This window comes from Notolepis coatsorum (assembly GCF_963971535.1).
Source record: "Notolepis coatsorum genome assembly, chromosome: 12".
NCBI lineage: Eukaryota > Metazoa > Chordata > Actinopteri > Aulopiformes > Paralepididae > Notolepis > Notolepis coatsorum.
The window spans coordinates 78,657,654-78,677,359 of record NC_140176.1 but is presented as its reverse complement, the minus strand read 5'-3'; the positions used below and the strand labels follow the sequence as shown (position 1 = coordinate 78,677,359).

The 19,706-nt window shown below is 43.9% G+C and overlaps 1 protein-coding gene across 1 annotated transcript in view; it reads left to right on the top strand.

The window, feature by feature from the left end:
* Positions 1-17,813: 17,813 nt before the first annotated feature.
* The window catches only part of cdk8 (cyclin dependent kinase 8), a 74,354-nt gene continuing 72,461 nt past the window's right edge, over positions 17,814-19,706 (top strand). Inside the window, exon 1 of the mRNA XM_084326522.1 lies at positions 17,814-18,240. Coding sequence (XP_084182648.1) covers positions 18,113-18,240 — 128 coding nt within the window. The 5' untranslated portion in view covers positions 17,814-18,112. The remainder of the gene's footprint in view (positions 18,241-19,706) is intronic.

Genomic DNA, 19,706 nt, shown 5'->3' with positions numbered 1-19,706 from the left:
CCAGCGGCGAGAATATGCTGCCGCGAGTGGCATGGCTGAGCTCTGGTGTCCGCTGGAGCAAGCCAGAGACAGCCGGCGATGCGATATTTTATTTGTTTGTCATGACAAACCAATTACATAATCCAACATATGTGTAAAGGCACAACATATTCCAGTTAACGGTATCTTTTTTTAAATTATTCGTTACGGCACAATCAATACTTCCATGCGTATAAATTGAGGAAGGCAGGGACCTCTGCCGCTCTGGTGCGCGCTGCAACACAACACACAGCAGAGCGGCAGCGTCACGTGGGGGTCGCGGCCAATCAGAGGAACCCGGAAACTGAACTCCGTTGCGGAAAGCATACCCGCGCCCCGCGTCTGTGTTCGATTGTTGTCATCCACAGAGAAATTACCTTCTTCTCAGCATACATTTTTATTTGTAACTACATCATCCAAACTAATGGTAGATAATGATACATTTTGAAATAGCAAATCAAACAGAATTTATATATTATTATAAAATAAAAGTTGGGCTCTTGCTTGATTGATTGAATTGATTGAATGAATGAATGAATGAATGAATGAATGAATGAATGAATGAATGAATGAATGAATGAATGAATGAAAACTTTATTTAACAGATTGCAGAATGGGTACAATACAGTACGGCTCAATACACACAATTGTTAAGGGGATGCAGACCAGAGAAAGACGTTTGTCTTGTTTACATCAGGGTCCCCCATTTTCAATTCATAGTGACCTTTATGACATACACAACAGACATGAAATTTTTTTTTTTCTATTATCTTTTTTCCCCTCCTTTTTCCGATTTTTCTCCCATCCCACTGTTAGTCGTTATGCCAATTACCAACCCCCTTCCTGGTTGTTGCGCACCCCCCCCTACTGTTGGTCCGGGAGGCCGGAGACTGTCACATGCTTTCCTCCGACACATGTGCAGCCAGCCGGCAGCCAGCCTGGCAGCACAGATTCTCACCGGGAGAGTGTAACGTGTGGAAGGTCACACTACCTTTCTCCAGATCCTACCCTCGCTGTGCAGGCGCCCCGACCGAACTGTAGGGGTCGCTGTCCACAACGCCCAGGACCCACCCACGGCTTCCCTCCCCCTAACTCAGCCAAACGAGTTAGTATAGCGATCAGCCCAAGCCAAGGCAATGCTGACTCTCCGGGAGTCGAGACCGCAGCCTCTTGCATTGGTGACGAGCACAATCTCCGCTACACCACCTGACCGCCCAGACATGACATTTATGGCATAGGGACATACATGACATACAGGTATTTAGTACTGTTACATTTGTGACATATACGATATTCAAATATACAGTACTGTTACCCATAGATCCTGACAAAGTATATACATATGATGGGGAGGGGACTGTACATTAGGAGGGGGTGGGTGGGTGGGAGAGAAATATACATACGGTGGGGAGAGAATATATACATACGGTGGGGAGGAGACTGTGCATTTGGAGGGGGTCCGAGGGTGGGAGAGAAATATACATACGGCGGGGAGAGAATAATATACATGCGGTGGGGAGGAGACTATCTATTAGGAGGGGGTGGGGGTGGGGGGGTTTGGACATTTACGGTGGCCAGTTTAGAATTGCAGCCTCCCGTAGGTGCTCTTTAAGAGCGGTTTTGAATGTCGGTAGGGATTCACATTCCTTTACAGCGTTGGGTAGGGCGTTCCACATTGATGTGGCATAATTTGCGAAACGTGTTTAGTCCCTTGTTTGAGCCGAATCTGGGTTTAACATGATTTGTTGAGCTTCCTCTGGTGTTGTGGTCGTGGTATTCACTGACCTTTGGGAAGTATTTTGACATGTACATGGGTACCTTAGTCGTATAGTGTATCTTGTAGACAAGGCCCATTGCAAGTTGCTGTACTCTGTCGTCTACTCTAAGCCATTCTAGGTTGTCAAAGTGGGCAGGGGTGAGGTGGGTTCTAGGGGTAAGGTCAAGTAGAAGTCTGACCAGTTTGTTTTGTGATGTTTGTAATCTTGTTTTTAGCGCTTTTGAGGTGCTTTGGTACCTCAGATTCAGATTCAGATTACTTTATTCGCCATTTCATACAGGTACAAAATGGAACGTGTTTTGACATTACAGTGCATACTTTTTTCACAATTAAGAACAATACAACAGTAAATAAATAATTTAAAGTAAAGTGCAGGACAGGACAGAACAGTGAGACAACAATAAGACTGTGAAAGTGCGGTGGTTGGGGACATGGATACAGTGCAACACAAAGTTCAAGTCCAGAAGTCCAGCCCTAGCAGCTCGCCATAGAGGGGGGGGGGGGGAGCAGGGGGACACCTGACTCGTTTACCAGGCGAGCTGCTGAGGGGAAGAAACTCAGTCTGTGGCGGGACTTTAGTGTCTTGGGCAGCCGTAGCCGCCTGCCACGGGGAGCTGCTTTGAACATTTTATTAACAGATTGCAGAATGGGTACAATACAGTACAGCTCAATACACACAATTGTTAAAGGGGAGATGAAGCAGTGAGCAATGTGATCCTAGTTTGTTTGTTGTGTACCTTGTGTAAGACAGGGTCCTATAATCAAATGTGAAATCTAGCTTATTTGTCTGAAAAATCAAATATAATATCCCTGTTTTCAACATGGGCGCCGCCATTTTGTTGCTGACGTCATGGGGCTGGTTGGGTCTGGCTCCTAGTATACACCTGTTGGTTAGATGCCTATGGATGGACATGGATTGTCGAGTCTGTCTGTAAATAAAATGTTGCCTACCAAACATCGGGACCGCTGTGGTGCTTTTTGTATTTTTCCCGGCTGTTCGAACTAATTTTACCGCATGAAAGAGAGAGGAACGGTGGTTCATTTCCACAAATTACCAGTGAAAAAAACAATTTTATTGGCGCGTTGGCTGGCTGCACTGAAGCGGCGCGATCCACCTGTTGGACAGTGGACGAAGATCTGCGGGAAACATTTCATTGCCTCGGATTATGTTGTTGAGGGGGGCTTTGAAGAGGATGGGAGCTTTGTCCAGAAGACCACTAATAAGCTGAAGCGGTTCCCTCGGTCTTCGACAGACAGACCGGCAGTTCAGCGTCGGGACCATTTAGCCTGCTGGCTACATAGCTCCACTTCTACCAGCGTCGGGACCATTTAGCCTGCTGGCTACATATAGCTCCAGTTCAACCAGCGTCGGGAGCATTTAGCCTGCTGGCTACATAGCTCCAGTTCAACCAGCCGGGTACCGCCGGGAGCGATGGCTAGCTAGTTAGCACCAGCCGGGAGCGATGCACCACCCGGGAGCGATGGCTAGCTAGTTAGCACCAGCCGGGAGCGATGGCTAGCTAGTTAGCACCAGCCGGGAGCGATGGCTAGCTAGTTAGCACCAGCCGGGAGCGATGGCTAGCTAGTTAGCACCAGCCGGGAGCGATGCACCAGCCGGGAGCGATGGCTAGCTAGTTAGCTGGTGCTAACTAGCTAGCCATCGCTCCCGGCTGGTGCTAACTAGCTAGCCATCGCTCCCGGCTGGTGCATCGCTCCCGGCTGGTGCTAACTAGCTAGCCATCGCTCCCGGCTGGTGCTAACTAGCTAGCCATCGCTCCCGGCTGGTGCTAACTAGCTAGCCATCGCTCCCGGCTGGTGCTAACTAGCTAGCCATCGCTCCCGGGTGGTGCATCGCTCCCGGCTGGTGCTAACTAGCTAGCCATCGCTCCCGGCTGGTGCTAACTAGCTAGCCATCGCTCCCGGGAGCTAACGCCGGTACCCGGCTGGTAGAAGTGGAGCTATGTAGCCAGCAGGCTAAATGGTCCCGACGCTGGTAGAAGTGGAGCTATATAGCCAGCAGGCTAAATGGTCCCGACGCTGAACTGCCGGTCTGTCTGTCGAAGACCGAGGGTACCGCTTCAGCTTATTAGTGGTCTTCTGGACAACAACAACAACATAATCCGAGGAAATGAAGTGTTCGCTGGAGATCTTCATTCCCTGTCCAACAGGCTGATCGCGCCGCCTGAGTGCAGCCAGCCTGAGCCAACGTGCCAACAACACTGTTTTTTTCACTGGTAGTTTGTGGAAATTAACCAACTTTCCTCTCTCTTTCACACTGTAAATTAGTTTGAACAGTCAGGAGCAATACAAAAAGAACCACCGCGGTCCCGTTGTTTGGTAGGCAACATTTGACTGACCCGACAGTCCATGTTTACAATGCAGCTAACCCACAGTGTATACACCAAACCAACACTGTGACGTCAGCAACAAAATGGCGGCGCACATGTTCATAAATGCTACATAAATGGACATTACAAATCGTTTTTTCTTAGAAACGCCTTATTTTTATAACGTAATTTTTTCTGTGGCTTATCTAAATACTAATGTGATGCTATGAATATGTATTTATCGCTATGCTTCATCTCCACTTTAAGGTGATGCAGACCAGAGAAAGACTTTCGTCTTCTTTATATCAGGGTCCCTCATTTTCAATTCATCATATCTATTAGGCCTATTTAATATTCCCAGTGTTAAAGTTAGAGGTTATATGTAGGGTTGTAATTAACTGTCTGACTGTACTCAACTGCTTCACTGACTGTATATATATCTCTGTCCACTGGAGGGCGCAATAGGCGGAGCTTTTACTGTTACCACTAGGTAGAGAGTATAAAAGCTTATGCCGACTTCCTCTTCTGTCTTCTTCTCACATCTGCCTCTCACGGAGAGGAGATCTCATGAGCTGCTGTGTTATGAATCAATGTGAATGAATAAACCACGCCAAAGGCTAAAGATAGAAACCATGCCTCATGTATATATTATTGTCGCCCCATAGCCAATTCTGTCAACAGGTTATGGGCCCAGATCTCGCAGGGGCGAAATAATAAGGGTAGCAAGATTAGCTGAAGTACAGGCTAGGTTAGCGCCGGGAGCACCGCGCGGCTAGACGCTAGGCCAACAGAGCTAAAGCTACGCCTACCATCAAAAAGGAGGATGGCGACCAAGGGAAGGAGCAAATGGCCCTCATTCAATGGAAAGGCGGAGGACTATGAGCTATGGGAAGAGCGCATGCTATGCTGCATGCACGGCCTGGGACTCAAGGCAGTGATCTTGACGGCCCCCACGGGACCACTGTCGGCGGAGGCACAAGCCCTAGACAACAAGCTTAATGCGGACGCATACTGTGAGCTGGCGCCACTGCTCGACGATACAAGCTTGGGGCTAATATTCCGCGACACGAAGGACAAAGGCATAGAAAGCCTGGGAGTGTTGAGGGAGCATTACATCGGACGAGGAAGACCCCGAGTAGTGTCCCTCTACATAACGTTAACGGCTCTGAAGAAGGGGCACACAGAGACGGTGACAGAATACATCATCCGAGCTGAGCAGATCATCACGGCGCTTAAGAGTGCAGGAGAGGCACCAAGCGATGGGCTAATGATGGCGATGGTGATGAGAGGACTACCGGAGTTGTACAAGCCGTTCACGCTACTGGTTACCCACGGTTCAGCGGACATGACGCTGGGAAAGTTCAAAGCCAAGCTGCAGAACTTTGAGGCCTCAGAAGATATCCACTCAGCCGCCGCGGAGGCGGGGGAGATGGCGCTGAAGGCCTGAGCGACGCCGAGGGAGAAGGCCAGGCCCACGACGGAGCTGACGTGTTGGCGATGCGGAGAGAATGGGCACCGGAGGGATAACTGCACAAAGACTGTCTGGTGTAGCTTCTGCAGATCCTCGGGCACACAGACAAAGAGTGCCGAAAGAAACGAGACCAGAGCGCTTGATACGCACATGGACAAGATGGCGGCCATAGACGAGGTGGCGCCTATGGGCAAGATGGCGGCGATGGACGAGATCGCGGCTACGGACAAGATGGCGGCGATGGACAAGATTGCGGCTATGGACAAGATGGCGGCTGTGGACGAGGTGACGACTACAGACAAGATGGCAGCGACGGTGGACGTGAGGCGAGTCGAGATGACGCCCGGAGAGCGGCAGGACGAGAGGACTTCGTTTTCAAGGCGCAGACTACGTACGTCACCCGGCCAACGCAGCACCAGCAGTTCCAGAGGAAGGGACTGATCGTGGACACAGGTGCGTCGTCCCACATCATCAACGACAGGAACAGTTTCAAGAACTTTGACAACTCCTTCGAGCCGGAGGGACACAGCATGGAGCTGGCAGACGGGAAGCGCACCTACGGGTTGGTGCAAGGGAAAGGAGACGCACAGGTATGCCTCATAGACAGTGAGGGGCACCGGTGTACAGTGACGTTAAAGGACGCTCTCTATATACCCTCGTTCCCACAAGAACTATTCTCAGTAAAGTCTGCTACTGCTAACGGCGCCAAGGTGTTTTTCAGTGAAGGTAAAGATGTTCTTGTAGAACAAGACGGTACAAAGTTTAACATTGACGTGTATAAGAGAATGTATTACCTACAAACGGAGAGTAATAACAATGATAAATGTAATGTGACTGTTAGTCATGACATCCAGACATGGCATGAAATCATGGGTCATTGTAATCACGAGGATTTACTGAAGCTGCAAGCAGTGACAGACGGTATGCACATTAAGGGTGAAAAGCATAGACCTGACAAAGAATGTGAAGATTGCATAAAGGGGAAGTTTACTCAAACGAGGAACAGGGGCCCCACGGAGAAGGTAAAGAGACCACTGGAGCTAGTTAACACCGACCTAGCCGGTCCAGTAAGGAACGAGTCCATAGGTGGCTTTAACTATGTACAGTCCTTTACAGATGTGGGTACAGGCGTAGTGTTTGTTTATTTCCTTAAAGCAAAGAGTGACGCACTCCAGGCCACGGAGAAGTTCCTTGCCGATGTAGCCCCTTATGGGGACATAAAATGTTTGAGGTCAGACAACGGGACCGAGTTTACAAACAGAGAGTTCCAATCACTGTTGAGAAGGAACAAGATCAGACACAAGACGTCATGTCCCTACTCCCCGCATCAGAACGGGGTAGCAGAGAGGGAATGGCGCACTCTTTTCGAAATGGCCAGGTGTAAGCTAGACGATAGTAACATACCGAAGAGCCTGTGGCATTATGCGGTACAAGAAGCCGCTTACACCAGAAACAGGTGTTTTAATAAACACACAGGCACCACCCCATATACAGCAATGACAGGTAAAAGGTGTAATCTAGCCAGAATGCACAAATTCGGATCAGTGTGCTATGCTTACCAGCAGGACAGAGGCAAGCTTGAGTCCAGATGTGAAAAAGGACTCTTTGTAGGACACGACAAAGGGAGCCCTACACTCCTAGTCTACTATCCCGGTAAAGGGAAGGTGCAAAAGCACAGACTAGTGAAATTTGTCACAAAGACAACGTGCGAAATCGAGACACAGACAGAGGAGCCATGGCTGGACTCCGGGGTAAGGTATGGAGGAACAGAGACACCACAGCCTAGTGTACTGAGCACGGACGTGCAGGCAAACAGCCAGCCACCCCCAGAGGACGATGACGAGGAGCACCCGAGGGTGACGTCACGTGCCCCAAGCAGTGGGAGGTATCCCTCACGGGAACACAAACCCCCAAAGTATCTGAAAGATTATGCCCGGAGAGGAAGTGACGTAGATGACAGTACACTCACCAGTATTGATTACTGCTACAGAGTAGTGTGTGGCGTGCCTCAGTCCTTTAAGGAAGCCATAGTGTCCCCAGAGTCGAGTAAGTGGGAGAGAGCGATGGATGAGGAGATGAGGTCCTTAGAGGACAACCACACCTTTACCCTCACCAAGTTGCCAGAGGGCAGACAGACAGTGGGAGGGAAATGGGTGTACTCAATCAAGGAAGGGATCGAAGGCCACGAAAAGTACAAAGCGAGGTTTGTAGCTAAAGGTTTCAGTCAGAGGGAGGGGATAGACTATGGTGAAACATTCTCCCCCACAGCCAATCTGACCAGTGTAAGGGTAGTGGTTCAGAAAGCAGCTGAGGACAATCTGATTTTACATCAGATGGAGGTGAAGACAGCCTATCTGCACGCACCCATAGATAGGGAGATATATATGGAACAACCTGAAGGTTACGAAAAGAAAGGAGAGAAGCTAGTGTGCAAGCTAGAAAAATCCATTTACGGCCTGAAACAGTCTGGGCGAAATTGGAACGAGATGCTTTACACATGTCTCATTGAGCAGGGGTTCCCAAACTTTTCAGGCCGGGACCCAGAAAATAAGGCGTCAGAGAGCCGCGGCCCAATGCACATCGTCAGGCTTTTTTTTCTTTTTCTTTTTGCCAGGCGACCGATTTTTTAAGCCAAATATCACTTCAATCCTTAATTAGTTCAAGTTAGTTATTCATTTATATGTGCTATTTATGAGAGGGCTAACTTGTTGCAAAATAATAATGATAATAATAATAGCCTCATTAAAATACTATTGTTGCTTCGGTTGTTTTCAGCGTTTTATGTGCATAATCTGTTATTTAGTTTGAAATGTTCGTTGAAATAAGTAGATTTTTCGTTTTTGTTTATTTATTAAGTTAATATAAAACCATATAGTCACATTTTTGAATACAATAGAATAGAATTTTAGAATTCAACTAGAAACACTGTCCTGGCCTGCTTCTAAGTTCAGTGGCCTGACAAAAAAAAAGAAAAAAGAAAAATGATTTTTTCTTTCTTTTTTTAATCATCTCGCGGCCCTCCCGTGGCTGCTCGCAGCCCACCTTTGGGTCGCGACCCCGACTTTGGGAACCACTGGACATTGAGGATCACTTCCTACAGAATCCAGTAGACCCCTGTGTTTACTCAAGGGAGTCAAAAGAGTCAGGAAAAGTGATCATCGTCATTTGGGTGGATGATTTGATCATCGCAGCAGACAACACTAGAAACCTAGATCAGGTGAAAGGTATGCTCTCCACCAGATTCAAAATGAAAGACCTTGGCAAGTTAAAGTATTTCCTAGGCATGGACTTTGAACAGTCTGCCAATTGTGTAACAGTATCCCAGAAGAGATATGTGGAAAAGATCCTGAAACGTTTTGACATGCAGGAATGTAGAACAAGGGAAACACCATGTGATCAAAAACTGGACTACCAGGAAGATGCTCAGAAACTGACAGATGTAAAAATGTACAGGGAAGCTGTGGGTAGCCTCATCTATTTGACAACATGTACTCGCCCTGACCTTTGTTTTGTTGTGAGTAAGTTGTCACAGCATTTTGCTGATCCCACAGAGGAGCACTGGATTACGGTAAACATGTTTTTCGCTATCTAAAAGGTACAGTAGATAAACAGCTGTGTTTCAGAAAGAGCAACGAGGGCTTAGGGCTTAAAGCCTACAGTGATGCAGACTGGGCAGCTGACATCACAGATAGAAGGAGTACCACAGGATATTGTGTTAGTTTGAACACAAACAGGTCACTGGTTTCATGGAAAACAAAGAAGCAGCCCACAGTGGCACTGTCAACTTGTGAAGCCGAATACATGGCTCTGGCCATGACAATACAGGAGTGTATTTATCTAGAACAACTGCTTGAAGGAATGGATACCTATGTATATAAGAAGACTGTTGTCTATGAGGACAACCAGGGAACCATGTGTGCCGACAGAGGTGTAAGCATGTGGATATAAAGTACCATTTCATCAGATCTGTCATCAGAGAAGAAAGGATGACACTGGTTTACTGTCCAACAGACGACATGGTAGCAGACGCTATGACGAAGCCTGCTTCCAAACTGAAACTGAAAAGATTTGCAGAGGTCATGTTTGGTGTGTAAATATTGACTGCCATATTCTTTTTGATGTTCTAAACTGTGTTATTTCCTTTGTAAATTGTTTTGAAGTCATACAGTGTGCTAAAACAACCCTAAGTGGGAGTGTTAAAGTTAGAGGTTATATGTAGGGTTGTAATTAACTGTCTGACTGTAGTCAACTGCTTCCACTGACTGTATATATATCTGTGTCCACTGGAGGGCGCAATAGGCGGAGCTTTTACTGTTACCACTAGGTAGAGAGTATAATAAAAGCTTATGCCGACTTCCTCTTCTGTCCTCTTCTCACATCTGCCTCTCACGGAGAGGAGATCTCATGAGCTGCTGTGTTATGAATCAACGTGAATGAATAAACCACGCCAAAGGCTAAAGATAGAAACCATGCCTCATGTATATATTATTGTTGCCCCATAGCCAATTCTGTCAACACCCAGTTGCAATTTTTTTCTTCTTTTTTTCACCCAAACGTGTTGGCACGCACATGCCTTTCATAAGGGTGTAACAAAGTTGCTAAGCTCCTGGGAGATATTACGCTTTGATGGTTCACGATTTACACCGGTTTGTGTCCCCTACCCTAAGTTTTGTACCTCTGCATTGTACCTCACTGGCTGTTACTCATTTTACCCTGTATTGTATATATGTATATTGACTTTACTTACTTTTTACTTACTTCTTAATTACTTTTTTGACTTACTTTCTTTTAACTGTATGTAGCACACTCTCAGGGGCTCATACAGAAACAAGCATTTCATCATAAAGTATTCTGTATTTTGTTGTGACAAATAATAAACAAACTAACTAAATACTCTGCCAAAAGTTGCTCCCTGCTATATAATTATATAGCTCCCTGGGCATATGTGAACTATATAGCACATCAGTCTCTTGCTCATCTGAATTATAGTCTCTCTGTGACAGGTGCGGAGGAGAAAAAGCCACTATAACCTCCTCAATGTTATTCAATGTAATGTTTTGGTCTGGGTGGGACACACACAACAACTGTAATATATTTCCTCAGTAGCTATGTTATATATTCCATGTAATCACTTGTTACACTGTATAGTTATGCACTTTAATTTTACCTTGCACTCTGCACTAGATGCCAGTGTATTTCCGTTGTACTGTACTTGTGCTGCACAATGAAAATACAATTGAATCTAATCCAATTGGAAACCCATATTTTCTTTCTTTGTTATACATTTTTCAGCTTGGTGTACATGTCTGTTCTGTATGTACAGTTATGTTTGGTCAGTATTAATGATACAATTAAATAAATAATAGTGGCAAACCATCACAATAAAGGCTTCCATTGTGTGTGTCAAGTCAAGTCAAGAGTTTTATTTGTCACGGCATACAAGTATACAATGAAATGCGGGTGGTCTTGCCCGCAACGATGTGCAATACAGTAGTAACAACATATAATAGAATCCAATAAAACAACATTGTGCAATAAACAAGTAATAAACATGTACATGTGTGTGTGTGTGTGTGTGTGTGTGTGTGTGTGTGTGTGTGTGTGTGTGTGTGTGTGTGTGTGTGTGTGTGTGTGTATGTGTGTCCCACCCAGTGAGCTGTGGTGTTCCACAAGGAAGCATACTAGGACCGTTACTGTTCCTAATTTATGCAAATGACATGTCATCAGCTTGTGACTGCAACTTGTTCCTGTTTGCGGAAGACTCATCCCTGCTGGTCTCTGACAGGGACAAGTTGCAGGTTGAAAAAGCCCTCAGCGCTGAACTCGGCAGAATCTGCACCTGGCTCGCTGATAACAAACTATCATTACACCTGGGTAAAACAGAGTCCATTCTCTTTGGATCAACGGCTTCTGTTACAGTGGGTGACAATATTGTCACAAGGAAAGATGAAATTACATACCTGGGTTCCATCCTAGAGGCTAATCTTTCCTGTGACAAAATGGCAACCAATGTAATAAAAAGAAATAAAAATAACAAGATTCTTGTACCGTATCTCCTCTCTGGTAAACAAAAGTACCCTGAAGACTCTAACAGGGCACTCATTCAAGGGTACTACGACTATGCTTGCACCTCATGGTACCAAAGGCACTAAAAACAAGACTACAAACATCACAAAACAAACTGGTCAGACTACTGCTTGACCTTACTCCTAAAACCCACCTCACCCCTGCCCTTTTTGACAACCTAGGATGGACGACAGAGTACAGGAACTTGCAATGGGCCTGGTCTACAAGATACACTACACCACTAGGGTACCCATGTACATGTCGAAATACTTCCCAAAGGTCAGTGAATACCACGGCCACAACACCAAAGGGAGTTCCACAAATCATGTTCAACCCAGATTCGGCTCAAACAAGGGACTAAACACGCTTCGCAATTATGCCACATCAATGTGGAACGCCCCACCCACAGCCGTAAAATAATGTGAATCCCTATTCCACCTTCAAAACCGCTCTCAAAGAGCACCTACGACGGGAGGCTGCAATTCGAAACTGGCCCCGGTAAATGTCAACCCCCCCCCCCTCCAATGTACAGTTTCTTCCCCCTCAAATTCTCTTTTAGAATATCTGTCTCTTAAACAGTACTGTATATTTGTATATCTTGTATGTCATAAATGTCTGAATGTAACTACTGTATATCTGTATGTCGTGTATGTCATATGTCATGATGAATTGAAAATGGGGGACCCTGATGTAAACAAGACGAAAGTCTTTCTCTGGTCTGCATCCCCTTAACAATTGTGTGTATTGAGATTTGAGCCGTACTGTATTGTACCCATTCTGCAATCTGTTAATACAGTTTTCAATCAATCAATCAATCAATCAATCAATCAATCAATCAATCAATCAATCAATCAATCAATCAATCAATCAATCAATGTGTGTGTGTGTGTTTTGAATAATGCGTTTCGGCATGCATGCCCTTATGATGAACCCAGCTGGTCCCAGAGGCTTTCCTGTGCCTCTGTCCTCTCTCATTTAGTGGCAGCCCCCTCCTTGCGTCTTTTTCCCACCCCAGGTGAATAGGCAAATATACTTTTTTTTGTTGATTTTTAGATTTTGTTATATTTTGCTTCCTAAACATGTCTTCTATGAAACTAGTGACAATAAAACGTCAATAACACACATTAAGTTGTTTATTTTACTTCATTTTGCCTTATTGCACCCATAAATGTGCACATATTTAATGGGGAAGTGCCTCATTTGCATATATAAACATAAAATTCAGAAAACTTGCAATATATTTTTTCTTAGTTTATATGTACATAACAAACTTGGAAAGTTTCATAGTGATATCTATTCAAATATTTGTTTACACTGTTACTACACTGTTTGTAGCATGTGTGTAGTTCTGTTCAGTTCAATAACATCATTATTATTATTATTATTATTATTATTATTATTATTATTATTATTATTATTATTATTATTATTATTATTATTATTATTATTATTATTATTATTATTATTATTATTATTATTATTATTATTATTATTATTATTATTATTATTATTATTATTATTATTATTATTATTATTATTATTATTATTATTATTATTATTATTATTATTATTATTCAGTTATCAGGCATGTGTTTAGGTTGTCAATTACTAATGGTTTGATTAGGTATTTGTAAATAGCTGTTTCAAAAAAATTGGGTATACATCTACCATTCCATAGCACCTACTACACACACCATACTTTCCACATTTCTTCCTATATATACCCTGCATCTTCTTACAGAGGGGTTTGTTTGCTCAGCATTCAATACCATAGTCCCCTCCAAACTCACAGCCAAGCTCAGGGACCTGGGCTTGAACTATGACCTCTGCCAGTGGGTCTTGGACTTCCTGACGGGCAGACCCCAGGTGGTAAGAGCAGGCAACTGCACCTCCTCATCCATCACGCTCAACATAGGGGCCCCCCAGGGCTGTGTTCTGAGCCCCCTCCTCTACTCCCTGTACACACATGACTGCGTGGCACAGCGGAACAACAACACAATCATCAAATTTGCTGATGACACAGTAGTGGTGGGCCTGATCTCTGCCAACGACGAGAGGGCCTACCTGGAAGAGGTAGAGAATCTGTCACAGTGGTGTCAGGAGAACTGCCTCTCCCTGAACGTCAGCAAAACAAAAGAGATGATTGTGGACTTCAGTAGGTCGGGGGTCAAGGACTACAGGCCCCTCAGCATCGACGGGGCACCGGTTGAGAGAGTGAACAGTTTCAAGTATCTCGGAGCCCACATATCCGAGGACTTGACATGGACCACACACATTGACAGTGTTGTGAAGAAGGCACGACAACGCCTCTACTTCCTCAGGCGCCTAAGGAAGTTCCAAGTCAGTCAGAAGATCCTTAGGAACTTCTACTCATGTACAATAGAGAGCATCCTGACTGGCAACATCACCTCCTGGTTTGGGAATAACACTGCACAAGACCGTAGCAGACTACAAAGAGTGACACGTTCAGCCGAACGCACAATTGGAGGGGGGCTTCCCACCCTCCAGAACATTTTCAACAAGTGGTGCAGGGGGAAGGCTTAGAGAATCATCAAGGACTCCAGCCACCCGAACAACTGCCTCTTTGAACTGCTGCGGTCAGGCAAGCGATACCGGAGTCTTAAGGCGAGCACAGAAAGACTCAGAAGAAGCTTCTATCCCCAGGCCATCAGGCTGCTAAACGAACAATAAATACTATGCAACAACCATCAAATGCACACAGCACACACACCCACACGCACACACTCACTTAAACAAACAACACACTGCAGCACCCACTCTCCACACTTTAGATCACACAAACACACTTTATATTTATTGATAAAGGATTTGCACTACAACTCGTACACCTACTGTAAATTGTACCTAAATTGCACCTCATCCCATTTCTGCCTTGCACTATATAGTATTGTATATTAGTACACTGCATAGTATATTGTATATTATATGGTAACTCAGTTACGTCTATTCTGCATCGAACATTGTACATATGTCTATACTGAACACTGTGACCTCATTTTTTTACTTCTAATTTACATGCTATACTATGTTATTTTATTTCATACTTATCATGTCTTGCACAGTCTCTGGAGCGTAACAGTAAGAAGCATTTTGTATAAAAGTATTCTGTACTTCTGTATGACAACTATTAAAGAAACTTGAAACTTGAACTTGTTGATATATCATTCATAGTCTGATTTATAGTACATTTAGACCAAAAAACATGGCGAAAATTGATTTTTTTATGACTGTAGTCAGCATTTCCTGATTTATGGGATGATAAAAAGACATATCCACAATCTCTTCTGTAAAAAGTTCACTGTGTTATGTGTCAACATAATGAAACAATTTTTTTGGTATTTATACCCAAACGTCATATGCAAATTAGTGCATGAGGTAATGCCTATTTTGCATATATAAACATATAAGATCTCAGAAAACTTGCAATACATACATTTTCTAAGTTGTTATGTACATAACAAACTGGGAGTTTCATAGTGATATCTATTCAATTATTTTTTTGCCTATTCACCTTAATACGAATTAAACCTGGTTATATTTCATATTATTCTATTCAGGGGTTGGGGGAATAAATAATAATACATTGAGACGTTGTTAGTGCAAATATCATACAAACACGAGTACGGATTTGTGTGAATAACGAGAGAGCGACTGATTTATTTATTTATTGAAATTTGTATTAACAGATTGCAGAATGGGTACAATACAGTACAGCTCAATACACACAATTGTTAAGGGGATGCAGGCCAGAGAAAGACTTTCGTCTTGTTGTTTACATCAGGGTCCCCCATTTTCAATTAATCATAACATGACATAGTTTCAAGTTTCTTTAATAGTTGTCATACAGAAGTACAGAATACTTTTATACAAAATGCTTCTTACTGTTACGCTCCAGAGACTGTGCTAGACAAGATAAGTATGAAATAAAATAGTATAGCATGTTAAAAATAGAAGTAAAAATAGAAGTCACAGTGTTCAGTATAGACATATGTACAATGTTCGATGCAGAATAGAAGTAACTGAGTTACCATACAATACAATATACAAACAAATATACAAATACAATATAATACATGATGACATACAGATAGACAGTACTGTTACATCTAGACATTTATGACATACCAGATCTACAAATATACAGTACTGTTTAAGAGAACAACGCCTGTCATATAGACCCTGGAAACTCTGATTAATAGACAGTTTCTAAGAAGAGAGTACATTATATACATTTGAGAGTATATACATTTGAGGGGGAAGAAACTGTACATTGGAGGCGGTTGGGTAGGTGGTGGGGGTGGCATCGTTTTATTATTCTTTTTTTACTAAGTAAAATTCCACGTGGTGTTATTATACGATTTTGTGCCTGGCTGTTCTTTCCATAGATATATAGAACACTATGGTTCTTTCTCTGCTGCAACTACGGCATTTATGTTTGCGACAGTGCCGTGTGCGAATACGACGTTACCGACGCGAGAGGCGTGATTTCCCCCCCGTAGCCTATGTTTGCGAAGACGCTCTCTGATTGGCTAGCCGCGTACAGCGAAGACCCTCTCTGATTGGTTTAGCGCAGAAGGGTCTCTTCCGCCTTGTACATATATATTATATTCTCTGCTTCAAAGTGGTTATGCTTTGGCCCTCTTTCGAAGTGGGTTATGCTTAGAGTTAGGGTTAAGGTTAAGGTTAAGGTTAAGGTTAAGGTTAAGGTTAAGGTTAGGGTTAGGGTTAGGGTTAAGGTTAGGGTTAGGGAACAACATATGTAAACAAATATGTACTGTATGACCCTGATGTTGATTGATTGATTGATTGATTGATTGATTGAAAATTTTATGAACAAATGAAGCACGTCAACTCAAACATCCGAATGAAAGTTCGTCATGTGTGCGATGTACAGTAGTACAATAGTAGGCTATATAGCCCGAGTGAGCCTCGAAGCGCACGGGATGTTGGTCTACTCAGAGAGTCAGAGTCTCAGATACGCCTTTATCGTGTTTTTGGGGGGTTAGGGTATAGAATGCGGATGCGGTGGGTAGATGTCAGTTGGCTGATAATAAACGACCTGAACGATAAAACAAACAGGCTTCTTGGATGCTTGGCTCAATACATACAATTGTTAAGGGGATGCAGACCAGAGAAAGACTTTCGTCTTGTTTACATCAGGGTCCCCCATTTTCAATTCATCATAACATATATATGACATACATGACATACAGATAGACAGTACTGCTACATCTATACATTTATGACATACCAGATTTGCAAATACAGTACTGTTTGTGATACGAAAAGAGTCCAGAAAAGAGAGTATATACATTTGACATAGAAACTGTACATTGGAGGGGGGGGGGGTTGGGTAGGAGTGGGTGGGGGACACTGTACAACTGAACAAGCAAAACTGTACATTGGAATATTGACAAGACCATACTTGGTAATTTACTGTACATTGGGGGGGGGGGGGGGGGCAGTTTAGAATTGCAGTCGTCTCCCGTAGGTGTTTTTTAAGTGTTTTTGAAAGTGGGTAGTGATTCACATTCCTTTACAGCTTTGGGTAGGGCGTTCCACATTGATGTGGCATAATTGCGAAACGTGTTTAGTCCCTTGTTTGAGCCGAATCTGGGTTTAACATGATTTGTGGAGCTCCCTCTGGTGTTGTGATCGTGGTATTCACTGACCTTTGGGAAGTATTTTGACATGTACATGGGTACCTTGGTCGTGTAGTGTATCTTGTAGACCAGGCCCATTGCAAGTTGCTGTACTCTGTCGTCTACTGCTCTAAGCCATCCTAGGTTGTCAAAGTGGGCAGGGGTGAGGTGGGTTCTAGGAGTAATGTAAACAAGACGAAAGTCTTTCTCTGGTCTGCAGCCCCTTAACAATTGTATGTATTGAGCTGTACTGTACTGTACCCATTCTGCAATCTGTTAATAAAGTTTTCAATCAATCAATCAATCAATCAATCAATCAATCAATCAATCAATCAATCAATCAATTGTTGTTGAATATGCGGAAGAGCCCCTTCTGCGCTAAACCAATCAGAGAGGGTCTTCGCTGTACGCGGCTAGCCAATCAGAGAGCGTCTTCGTAAACATAGGCTACGGGGGGGGGAAATCACGTTACCGAGAGAGTGCATCTCTGGTGAGACACCGGCTACCGGAGAGAACCGCAGCGGTAGAGAGACTCGAGAAAGGAATAATATTCGTGCTCGTTTACACCTGGCCCTCCACCCAAGAACCTCGTATCCTAGCCGGTACATACAGATCGACCCACAAACTAGATGTGGACGCTGGGGTAAAGCACTAAAGCAGGAAAGGGAATGCTACTAGACACAACAACCAAGTAGCCTAGCTGCCTCCCAGGCGGCACTGCTCTAAAAGGGAAGGGGAAGGGGAAGGACGGTATCATATAATTGAGCAAAACAAAAACAACAAGAGAAAAATGGACTATGATTTCAAAGTGAAGCTGACCGGCGAAAGAGAACGTGTCGAGGACCTGTTTGAATACGAAGGGTGTAAAGTGGGAAGAGGCACCTACGGCCATGTATACAAAGCCAAGAGGAAAGATGGGTGAGTGGAGCGAGATGATTGACCAGCGAGGCCTTAGAGTCGTTACCCCCCTGCCTTTCTCCTATCTTATTAAATTGCCATTCTCCTCCTATCCGAGGGACGAATTTGAATGCAGTTCGCAGACGATGCATGATAGAATGTATAGATGTAGTGTAGCAGTACTGTCTATCTGTATATGTCATATAAGTTATGATGAATTGAAAATGGGGGACCCTGATGTAAACAAGACGAAAGTCTTTCTCTGGTCTGCATCCCCTTAACAATTGTGTGTATTGAGCTGTACTGTATTGTACCTATTCTGCAATCTGTTAATACAGTTTTCAATCAATCAATCAGGGGATTCATGCATATCATATGTATATGAATGTTAGGAAAAATCAAGGAACGTCAGTCATGTATGTCATGTATGTCATATTATATGTTATGATGAATTGAAAATGGGGGACCCTGATGTAAACAAGACTAAAGTATTTCTCTGGTCTGCATCCCCGTAACAATTGTGTTAAGTACAGCTGTATTGTACCCAATGCAATCTGTTAATACAATTTTCAATCAATCAATCAAAGACCAAACACCTGGACACTGGTGAAGCTTTCGGTCTATTAACATCCTGACATCAGTGGCACAGCCTTGTGTCAACTCCCCCTCTCTCCATGCAACGTGTTTGATTGATTGATTGATTGAAAAGTTTATTAACAGATTGCAGAATGGGTACAATACAGTACAGCTCAATACACACAATTGTTAAGGGGATGCAGACCAGAGAAATACTTTCGTCTTGTTTACATCAGGGTCCCCCATTTTCAATTCATCATAACATATATGACATACAATACATGACATACAGATAGACAGTACTGCTACATACATTTATGACATATCAGATTTGCAAATACAGTACTGTTTGTGATACAAAAGTGTCCATAAAAGGAGTGTATATACATTTGGCGTAGAAAAGAAACTGTACATTGGAGGAGGTTGGATGGGTGGGGTGGGGTTGGGTGGGTTGGGTGAGGGCTGTACATTGGAGGTGGGGGGGGGGGGGGGTGTTGGGTAGGACACACACACATTTTACACTGTACATTGGAATACTGACAAAGCCTTACTTGGTCATTTACTGTACAACTAGGTTAGGACATTTGTAGGGGCCAGTTTCGAATTGCAGTCTCACGTAGGTGTTTTTTGAGTGTTTTTGAAAGTGGGTAGTGATTCACATTCCTTTACAGCTTTGGGTAGGGCGTTCCACATTGATGTGGCATAATTGCGAAACGTGTTTAGTCCCTTGTTTGAGCCGAATCTGGGTTTTACATGATTTGTGGAGCTCCCTCTGGTGTTGTGATCGTGGTATTCACTGACCTTTGGGAAGTATTTTGCCATGTACATGGGTACCTTGGTCGCGTAGTGTATCTTGTAGACCAGGCCCATTGCAAGTTGCTGTATGGTTGTTTATTAGCCTGCGTAGATGG